This window comes from Octodon degus, unplaced genomic scaffold (genome assembly GCF_000260255.1).
Source record: "Octodon degus isolate 3935 unplaced genomic scaffold, OctDeg1.0 scaffold00061, whole genome shotgun sequence".
Lineage (NCBI taxonomy): Eukaryota > Metazoa > Chordata > Mammalia > Rodentia > Octodontidae > Octodon > Octodon degus.
Window position 1 is genome coordinate 11,053,083 of NW_004524637.1, and position 11,380 is coordinate 11,064,462.

At 46.0% G+C, this 11,380-nt stretch overlaps 1 protein-coding gene across 1 annotated transcript in view; it reads right to left on the reverse strand.

The window, feature by feature from the left end:
* Positions 1-9,609, reverse strand: part of Sdhaf4 (succinate dehydrogenase complex assembly factor 4) — a 17,879-nt gene extending 8,270 nt beyond the window's left edge. Inside the window, exons 1-2 of the mRNA XM_023718665.1 lie at positions 9,525-9,609; positions 1,093-1,245 (exon numbers count right to left, since the gene is read on the reverse strand). Coding sequence (XP_023574433.1) covers positions 1,093-1,245; positions 9,525-9,588 — 217 coding nt within the window. The 5' untranslated portion in view covers positions 9,589-9,609. The remainder of the gene's footprint in view (positions 1-1,092; positions 1,246-9,524) is intronic.
* Between the last annotated feature and the right edge of the window lie 1,771 nt (positions 9,610-11,380).

Genomic DNA, 11,380 nt, shown 5'->3' on the forward strand with positions numbered 1-11,380 from the left:
AGCCTGCGCTGGGCCAGGGCGGGGGTGCTGCTCAGGGGGAGCCTGCGCTGAGCCAGGGCAGGGGCTGTGTTCAAAGCCCTGCACTACAAACAGATAAACAAGAGCACAGACGCTGCTCAGTCTGTATCACCCCCAAGCCTCTTCAGTCCTAGCACTTCCCCCACTCTGGTCACACTGCCAGGGTGAGAGTAACCACCTTCACCTTCTCACGTGACCCCGGCTGTGGGCACTGGATCCGGGCTTGGCCTGGAGCATTTTCTCCAGGACCATGCAATTAGGACCAGAAGGCTAAGTCCACTGCTCCCCAGAGCTGGGAAGCCGCCAGGAGCAGTTACTTTCTGACCCGGCGACTGAGAGACAGGAAAGGATCAGGAAAGGTGCTCACAGAGAAACGTGCTTCCCCGCTGGCTCAGCCGCCCAGAGTGCTGGTGCCCAGGCGCACACCGCCAGGCCCAGCTCGGCGAGTTTCCGGGCTCTCTGGAAGACTCGTAGTCCCACCTGACCCTGTCCCCTGAGGACAATCCACCGTACCTACCGCTGATAAATGTATGTATGCATGTATGTATGTATGTGCGTATGTATGTATGCACGTATTTATTTAGAGACAGGGTCTTGTTACATAGTTCATGCCAGCCTTGAACTAAAGGGGAACATCCTGCCTCAGCTTCCCCAGTGCTAGGACTGCAAGTGTGCGCCACCACACCCGGCTAAAAGTGTGTTGTTTTTTAAACATACATACTGATGGCCAGTACAGCAACTTTACTTATTGTCAAAGTAAGTCAGACACATAAGCATGAACATCTCATAGTTCTCTTGGATGAGAAGCCTGAAGTATAAAAAAAGAGCAAAATAAAAGAAAATAAGAAGTAAGGAGAGCTGGGTGTAGTGGCACATATCTGTAATCCCAGCACTCACAAGGCGGAGGCAGGAGGGTCATTGTGGTTTGAGACCAGCCTGACTACAAAGTGAGCTCACAGCCAGCCTGAAATACATAGTGAAACCCTGTCTTAAAAAAATTTTTAAAAAGGGTGGCGAGATAGCTCATGCCCCCTAACACGTCCAAGAGGAGGACAGAAGCGCCCCTCCACTCACTCGCCAGCGGCTCCTGCTCCACCGGAGACCCCTCGGGTGCATCAAAACGGCCCAGCGGCAGCTTGGGCTTCTTCAGGGCTGTCCGGACAGGCTCTGATTTCCCTCCTGCAGAAGAAGTGATTTTCCTCAAAGTGTCACAGAGAAGAGGTGACCCTAGCAGAAGGACAGTGCAGAAAAAGAGAGCAGTGCATTTATTCTGCTTAAAAGCTGAGTCATTTACTAATAATTACTTATTGAGTAATTTACTTATTGAGTACTTACTGAGTCATTAATTATCGCATTCATTTTATCTTTTTCATCTTTATGTATGTGGTACAGGGTCTCACTACGCAGCTCAGACTCATAGTGATCCTCCTGTTTTCAGCCTCCCCAGCGCTGGGATTACAGACGTGGGCCACCACGCCCAGACTTGTTTGCAGGCTCAGCATGCCACAGGGATGGGGCCAGATTGGCATGCAGGGCTGGGGATTGAGCCCTGGTCCCTGTACTTACAAAAGCAGGTGCTTGGCCCACTGCACTATCTCACCAGCCCTCCAAGTTCACATTTATGAAGCTCCCAAGGACACAAAAGGGAGTGAAACCCTTTCGAGACAGCTGTTTTCCTCCAGTCCACACCACCCATGTCACTAGTTTGAAAAGGAAGCTATGAAATGTCAGCCATTATCAGAACTGTAGAAATATATAAAGCACTGATTCTGTCCCAAGCAACACTAAGAGACCAGGCCACAGACCACGAAAAGTGCCTAAGAAGCTGGGACAGTAGTGCATTCTTGTAATCCCCATGCTTGGGAGGCTGAGGCAGGAGGGTTCTGTGTTCACCACCAACCTGGACTACACAGCAAGAACCTATCTCAAAAAATAAATAAATAAAATAAAAAAGAACCATGAGTTTCTCAGTGATATTTTAGTCCATGTACATCAGCCTGACAGAGGAGGAGGTAGAGGATACACACAAGTAGTCTGAAGGGTAGAAAATCAAGATAAGGGTCTCTCAGATAAGCAGGATCGGTGGACAGGCCAAGGTGCACCCAGGCGCCTCCCTTCCATCCCGCCCAGGACACAGCAGTGCTGCGCAGCAGGAACTGTGCTAACATCAGTGCTACGCTTCGCCTGGGCAGACGGAGGTCACCTTAGCTTCCCATGAAAGAGCCGACAAGCTTCAAGTGGAAGCTGTCTTTCAGGACTGGAAAGAAAGAACCAGAAAAGCCACAGTGTCTACTTGAAGAGACCTGATCCTAGACCTGCGTATTCTGAACTGAGTTCCACATACTTGACAGACAAAATGTGCTCTACGAGAACAGAAGTGGGCTGGGGAGATAGCTCAGTGAAGTAAGTGCTTGCCTGGCAAGCGCAGGGTCCTGAGTTTGATCTCTGTTACTACTGGGGAGGATAGAGAGGGGAGAAGAGCTAAGAGAAGCAGAGAGTGAGGCACCACAAAAGGACACTCACACACATGCACACCACCACTAATAAATAATCTGTTTTGGGCAGTTCAATAAATTTGCTGTTAAAACCCTACAGCTATACAATGTCTAAAAGCTGAGAAATACATGTCATGTCTGGGATGTAAAATATTCCCCAAAGACCCCCTGCCTGCAAGGCTTGGCTGGGCATGGTAAGGAAGGGCTGGCTGGTGCAGGCTCCAATCCCACCGTGGGTGACACTGGCAAGACACTGTCTGGGGACATCACTGGAGGCGCTGGACACCTGGACGCGAGGCCCAGTGGTCAGGAGCAGCTGGGCAATGGGGCTGGGGTGACCCTCGGACTCCGTCCTGCCCCCAGCCTCTTCTCCACCGTCTCTGATGCCCTGCTGCCTGGAGGGGAGCCACTCTCTTCTGCCTGGGAGGCAGCCAGCCACAGCATGAAAGCTCTGAAACGGCCCGAGCCACACGGATCTTCCCCCTTTAGGTTGGCTTCTCTCAGGGGTTTTGTGACAGTGCCACAAAGCTGACTGATGCAATATCCACACTGCTTCCAGCAGGTAAAAACTCTCAGAAAGTAAGTAATGATAAATTTAAAATGCAATCCATGGGGGTAAAAAAAAAAAAAAAAAAAAGCCACTTAAATTGAAACTGCTGAGGGCTGGCCAAAAAGCTCAGCAGATTAAAGTGCCTGCAAATAGGCGCAGAGGTCAGGGGTTCGATCCCTGGGGCCTGCCACGCTGGCCCTGCCTGTGCGGCACACTAAGATGGCAATTGAGACTGGCCACGGTGGCACGTGCCTGTAATCCCAGCACTTGGGAGGCTGTAAACAGGTGGATCACTATGAGTTCGATCTCATAGTGAGACCCTGAACACCCTGTCGACCCTTCCCTAAAATACAGAAAAAGAAAGAAAAAGAAAGAAACTGCTACACTTCGTATCTTTCCACCCTAGAGCCTGGTGTGCAGGGCCTTAGGGTCGGCATACCATAGTGGTGCACACCAGTAATTCTAGCACTTGGGAGGCTGAGCCAGGAGGGCCAAGAGTTCAAGGTTAACCTGGCTTGTTATTTAGGAATTTGAAGGTCAGCCTGAACTGTGTAACAAAACCCTGTCTCAAAATAAGTAAATATGCTAAAAGAAAAAAAATCGGAAAGTTTCAAAGAAATTAATAAACATAGAAATAAGGAACTGAAAATAAAATGTGTAGGTTGAAATTAGGTCTAATAGATATTGAATCCTATTTCTATAAAACTGGATAGCCTAGAGAGACAGCATCCAGGCGGCAGAAGTAAAATAAAGAGAAACAAACCAAGCCATTCTTGGACACAAGGAAAAAAAGAAGCCTGACATCAGGGAAAACCTTAACATTTTACTTACAGATGAGAGTGGTGACACTGGCCTGTCATCCCAGCCACCCAGAAGGCTGACCAGTCTGGGATACATAACAAGTCTTTATCTCGAAAACAACAAATCCCAGAAACCCATCCCAGCACATACATGGGCACAAGCACACAAGTGCGTGCGTGTCTCAGGAGACTATTACAAATACAGTTGTCCCTCACTACTTCATGGTTCGACTTTTGTGGACTGTTTCACAGGTTTTCAAAAAATATTCATGTAAATTATTTTTTAAAATCTCTTTTTAAAAATGTATTTACTACAGGGTGTGCAGGGTCTCATTACACAGATCAGACTTGTAGTGATCCTCCTGTGTTCAGCCTCCCAAGTGCTGGGATTACAGGCACATGCCACCATGCCTAGTCTCAGTTGCTGTCTCAGCATGCCCTGGGGGCGGGGCCAGCACAGCAAGCCTGGGATTGAACCCCGGGACCTGCATCTGCTTAAGCAGGTGCTTTAATCTACTCAGCTATCTGGCCATCCCTTTTTTTTTTTTAAATCTTTTTTTTTTAAATGTATAATCTAAAATATCTGTTGCAGATTTTTTGCTATATTGCAGGATTCTGCAGTACCGTACAGTATATGTATGTTGTTAAAATTACGTAGGTGTACGAGTTTAGAAAATGGCTAAGAACATTAGAAGCACTTTTAAAAGTGTGGGAAAGGTTTATAATAGTGTGTGAAGGGTTTACAAAGCCTTAACATATATACAAATACTAAAACACAGCATCGCTATTTCTCTGATTTTCACTTATGGCCAGGCTGTCTGCAATGTAATCTCTGTGATGAGGGAGGGGCCGCTGTTGCTAAATTCAACAGAAATACAGTTGGTCAGACAGGGCTCTCGAAGGCGTGAGTGTGGTAGACGAGCATGTCACGGCTGTGGCTGGAGACACATTCCTGAAGGCCTCAAGAGCAAGTGGAGAGCGCCTCCCCAAGAGGTAGGCAACGGCGAGGGAGAGCCTAAACAGGCATTAGTCAGCGGGGCGGGTGGCCAGGGCCTCCGAACTCGTGCCTTCCAGAAAAGGTCCTGGTTCTCTGCAGGCGCACTGTGCCTTGCTTCCCATTGGCTCAACACCGCCTACTCGGCTGCGCTGGAACCTTACTGGGTGATCACAGCTCTGTCCTCCCGGCCTCCGCCTCGTGAATTTGCTCTACAAAACTTCCCTGGCGAAGTGGACTCACTGGCAACCCACTTCCCAGGTCTCCCTCAATAAAGTTTCTTATTCTTTAAATATTTTGTACAGGGTCTCAGCAGCTCAGACTCATAGTGATCCTCCTAGCTCAGCCTCCCCATTGTCGGGATTACAGGCCTGTGCTACCACGCCTGGTTTCAGTGGCTGGCTTGGCATGTGGTACCGGGAATTGAACCCGGGTCCTTGAGCTTGCCAGGCAGGTGCTTAGACCACTGAGCTATCTCCCCACTCCCAAAATTTCCTACTGTTAACCATCATGGTTCCTCAGAATTCATTCCATTTTGGGAAACAGGAACTCGGAGTATCAGGCATCTAGCAGCTTGGGAGTTACACTGCCCTGTATCATTTGGAGGTCCTATACTAAGACTGAACAAGAGGCAGAGAATGAGTGAACGCACAGAGTTCTTAAGCTTGCTACTGTTCAGCGGAAGGATATTAATGTACTTCAGGCCCATTATTTATTTACTGGTACTGGGAACTGAACTCAGGACCTTGCACTTGCCAGGCCGGTGAGCTGCGCTGTATCACCAGCTGAGCTACATCACCAGCTTTCAGACTTTTAAAGGATGTATTTGAAGTAATAGAGGAGAAGCAAGCACGGCTTCCAAGTCAATAGAACGAAAAAAGGGAAGAACAATTTACAAATTTCAAAGTGCGACAGACTGAAAGCGCAAAAAGTAAGACAGTCAACAGGCTGACGGCATCAGCAGGATGGCTTCGGGTGCTTAGCTGCGGGCTTGGCCTCAAGGCACGGATGTCCCTGGGAGAAGGCACCATGCAGAGTGGCGGCCCCTGGCAGGCGAGTCTGCTCTGCAGCCAAGGTGAGCAGCTCTAAAAAAGGCTGCGCTGGAACCTCTCAGAATCTTCCTCCAAGACTTGAGATTTCTTCCTGCATGTCCTCCCGCCACTGCCATCTAATACAAGGTCCTCCCCAGACCTGACTCATGAGGGTGTCATGCTCTTGAAGCTCCCAAACTATAAGCTAAATAAATCTTTTTAATAGTTAACCAGCCTTGGCTATTTTATGATAGCAAAATAAAACATTCAAGGTCAGCATTTACAGTAAGTTTACATAGACTAAATGCCAGTTGAAAAGGGTAGTCAGACTGCAATGAAACACCAAAGTCCAGTCTGCTGTTTATGTGAGATACACTACTTCCTCATTTAAAAAGAAAAAAGACACAGAAAATGGGGGGAAAGGGGCTGGGGAGATGGCTCAGTAGAATAAGTGCTTGCTTGGCAAGCGTAAGGGCCTGAGTTCAATCCCTGGTTCTACAAAAAAAAAGAAAATGGGGAAAAGACAATAGCATAAAGACATAATATTTATAATTAAAAATTCTCAATGTATTTCTGCTTTTTCTTTCATATATAGTATAATATAGTACACTATATAGTGTAACAGTATAATATAGTATGCTATATATAGCATAACATAGTATAATATAGTACATTATATATACTACAACATATATAGCATACTATAGTATATTTGTGACAGTGATATACACTGTATTTGTGATAATATAGTATATATTATAGTATATATTTATGGCATAATTATAGTTTTTTATTTTTAGAGCTGGGGCGAAACCCTGGGCTTTGTGCCTGCTCCTATCCCAGTATGATGCTTTGAAATATGTATATGCTGTAGAACAGCTGAATCAAGCTACCAATATGTATTAGCTCACCAACTAAGCATTTGTGCTTGTGACACTTAAAAACTCTACTCTGCAGTTTCCCGCTGTACAACACACTGACTATAGTCACCATGCCCTAGAGGCAACCTTTCAAACCCATGAATCTGTATATGCATAAACTTGATTTATGACAGCTGCTACTGCACCAGTGTGGGAAAGGTCTTACAAATACTGTACACAGAACTGGGAAGAACACTTATTGAGACAGAAAAGAAACTCGTTTTTCGTCTCATACCACATACAAAAATCAGTTTGAGGCAGAAAAAAAAAAAAAAAAACCCTTGCATGTAAAAAGTAAAATTACAGACCTTTGAGAAGAAAATACTGTATAGAATATCTCTGTCAGTTTAGCTGTTTTATTTTTTATTTTTTCACAGGACACAGAAATTTATTCAAAGTCCAGGTACAAACTGGTTGACTGCCTTCTACAATGTGAACAGCAAAAAAAGTCTACAGGAAAGGCTGGAGTTTGTTATAAAAGTTTTAATCAGTTCTTCCCATTATAAGACATCGGGACAGGCTAATAGAATGTGTAGCCAAGGTTACTGAGCCTGTAATCACCGTTAGCAAAATGTACATCTGTCACCATAAAAAACTGCTCTGATTTGCTGTCTCCATGTCTGACTACAGATATAAAAAAATCACAAATATTTACATCCTTGTTACACTCCATAAGGAACTCAGGATCCAAGGAGACCCCTGCCCGCTACTGAGGCAGCCCAGAGGGTGGCAGCGAGCAGAGTGCTGTATGCTGGTCCCACCGCTCGGGGCCCAGTTTGGCTGTTCTAGGGGAGTGAGGCAGGACAAGCTTGCTGAGACAAGATCACAAGGGACTGCCAATAAAAGATCAAGACAACTGTAAGTATGTGTTCACTACTGCATCTCCACGGTGTAGACGGAGGTCCACTATTCTGTTTTGTGTTTGTAGGAATTTCACAGAAAGAAGACACATTATAGCCAGTCACGGCAGTTTAGACCTGGACTCCCAACTACTGTACTCGGAAGCAGAGGCAGGAGGAGGCTGCGGACCCAAAAGCTGAAGACCAGCCCAGGCAACACAAAAAGAGTTTGTGGGGGCTGGAGTTATAGCTCAGTGGTAGAGCACCTACTTAGCAAGGCCCTGGGCCCATAACAGGAAAACAAGTTAACAAGAGTTAGCATGCAAACATGCTAAGGAACATAAGTAAGAAACGTTAAGTAATCCGTTAAGAAAATGAGATATCGTACACAAAAAACTAATAGAAATTTGAAAAATGTTTAATTAGAAAGAGTAAGCTGGACATGGGAGGGCACACCTGGAGGCTGAGGCAGAAAGACTGCCTTGAGTTTGGGTCCAGCCTGGGCTACATACTAAGCTCAAGACCAGCCTGAACTTCACAGTGAGATCCCGTCTCAAAAAGGGACAAGAAACATGTAAAATCATGAGATACCATTTTAACATTTTCTTGGGAGCCAAAAATTAAACTTTCAGACAAAATCAAATGTTATCAAGTGTGTGGAAAACAAAGCACTCTAATACACTGCAAATAGAAGTCAGTGTAAACTGGCAGTGGGACCAAGAAAATGCCTTCATAACTTGGCAGTGTTGTGAGAATGAAGAGGTTCATACCACTCTGAAGGAGATCCACGCCCTGCACTAAGCATCAGTAACAGACACGAAGTGTGCAGCAGACGATTCTAGAATTACGCTAAGGTCCACTGAGAAGGAAAATGGAAAATGTACCATATACCCGCGGCTGAATAACAACCTGACACATGGATACAGCTCAATCTCAAAAATAGTATTAGCTAAGAAAAAAAAAAAAAAGCAAAAAAAGCCCTATGAAACAATTTCTATAAAGATTTAAAACGCACAAATTTCCATGATTGTATCACAAAGCAGCTCGTTGAAAACAAAATAGGCTATTATCTTAAACTGGACAATGGGTTCATAACGTTGCTTTTGCTTCATAATTTGTAAAGTACCTTGCAAATTTTTGGCATTTTCTATTTCAAAATTGTTCAAGCTGGTGAGAAAAGGATGCTGGATGAATACGATAATCATTATGTATCTCACATCCACTTGCAGCATTCACTTCCTAAATGTTTGCTTCTGGGCCATTTAAGATTTTTGCAACTAACACAGTAGTAATGTGTTTGAGGGAAATGATGCAGAAAGTAAAATAAACTGCATAGAAGCCGGCCACTACTACATACATACGGGAGTTAACTCGTCAGGACGCGGTAATTAAAATCATGCTCGGCATATTCTGGGCCACTAAGGGACATTTGGGGGAGTCCAACAAGAATGCTCTGAAAAGTGCTTTCTACTGAGAGCAAGCATGCATCTTGTGCACCAATAATTCTTGTCTTCGACTAAAGCATGCCAAGTTGCTTTTGACCCACTTCTAAATTTTTATTTTTTAATACTGTACCTGCTCCCAATGTGCCTTCTGAAACATTTTCCCGAAGGGCACCGCAAAGGCGGGGCGCCCAAACAAAAATAACCAACCGGCGGCGGGGAACTTCCGGTTGAGGGCCGTGGCCGGAAGGAAAAGGCCGGCGGACCGGAAGTACCTGCCCCACCTCCGGCTCCAGGGGCTGCGCCAAGAAGGGAGAAGCGGTAAGCGGCCCAGCCAAAGAGCTCCGCACACCCCGCCGCGCGCGCAGGCACACGCAGGCCTTCCTCCGCCGGGAGCTTGAACCCGTGCGACCCCGACCCCACCGTGTGCCTTACTTGCCGTTCCCCAAGCGGTGGCGTGGACTCGGCTGAGCAAACTGGAGAGGCCGAACGCAGCCATGATGCCGCGTCCTGGGCGCCGGCGCACGCGCAGCTGGGGTGGGGTGGGGGGGCTGGGGAAGGGGCGGGGCGTCCCGCCGCGGTGGGCGGGGCCTGGGCTTAGTGGTCTGCGCTTGCGCAGCCTGCGACTAGAAGAGGCGTGGGGAGGCCCGGAACCCAGAACAGCCCTGAATCCTGCCTTGTTAACTCCCTATCAAACCAAGTTTTAGAATGCCCTTTCTTACTTCATTCCTCTCTTGCCCGTTCCGTCTGTAGTAATCACTTTTATTTAACTTTTCTTTGGTTGTACTGAGGTTGAACCTAAGGGGCTCTACTACATCCTTAGACCTTTTTATTATTTACTGCCTTGGGTCTCTAAATCGACCAGAGTGATTTGAAATTGCAATCTGTTGGGCCTCGGAGGTAGCTCAGCGGTTTAAGCGCCTGCCTGGCAAGCTCAAGGACCCAGGTTCAATCCCCCGTACCACATGCCTTGCCCGCTCCTGCCAAGCTGGCCACCAAGACTAGCCGTTGTGTCGCACATCTGTAATCCTAGTGCTGGGAAGGCTGACACAGGAGGATCACTACGATTCTAAGTTGGTAGCGAGACCCTGTACCAAATAAATTGATAAATAAATCTTTAAAAATACATTGAGATCTTTTGTCTTAGCCTGCCCAATTCCAGTCTAGCTGGTCCTGCATGCCGTCTTCTTGCCTCGGCCTCAGCAAGCCCAGTGCTTGGTGTTACAAGCGTGGCCCATCATTTGTGTTTTAGAAATCACCACCTCCCATGCTGATCAGGTGTTAAAAAAAAAAAGAACCAAGTTCTGGTGTTCTGCCCTAGTCTCCTATTTCACTGTATATTTTATGACAAACTGAAAGACATTAAAAGGCTGCAAACAGGAAATGGAACATTTACCTCTGTTTGATTACATATATGTTACACACATGTAGTGTCATAAGACACTGTACCCCATAAATACAGTGGTTACATGTTAAAGTTTAAAAACTTTGATGATAGAAATGTTAAGTACTGTATTTGACAATTACATGCTGCAATATACTGTATCAAATTATTACACTTTACCCCTTAAGTGTATACAATTAATAAATATGCCAGGCTTAGTGGCACAGCACTGCAATCCCAGCACTCAGAGAGACTAAGCCAGGAGGATTTCAAGTTTTTTTTTGAAGAACCAGGGATTGAACTCAGGCCCTGCGCTTGCCAGGCAAGTGCTTATTCTACTGAGCCATCTCCCTGGCCCCAGGATTTCAAGTTTGAACTCAACCCGCGCAGTTTAGCAAGACCTTGTCTCAAAAGAAAAAAAAAGGGGTGTGGGGAGGGGGTGAAGTTTAGTGTGAAAAGTTCAAGATTCAACTCTCAGTCTCACAAAGCTAAGGTGGTGTGTTGGTTTTGGATGCCTGGAGCCCTAACACTGGGGCGGAGGCAAGGTGACTACCCTGAGTTTCAGGCCAGCCTGGGGTATACAGCCGGACCTCGTCTCAAACATATTTTGAGATAAAACAAAACAAAACAAAACATTAAACTAGAGCTGGGTGTGGTGGCACATGCCTGTCATCCTAGCACTTGGGATTGATGAGTTTGAAAGCAGCTTGGGCTACATAATGAGCTGCACAGTGAGACCTGGCCTTGAAAAAACAAACAAAACCAACATCAAATTACATTGAGTTTTCTTACACCATTAAATGTTTTGTAAAATAAATTCTTTTTTCAAAGTTTTATTGATAAACAGATAGCAATGAGACAGTTTCAAATCAAATCGGAAGTACAGTTTCAACAAATAATACACTGC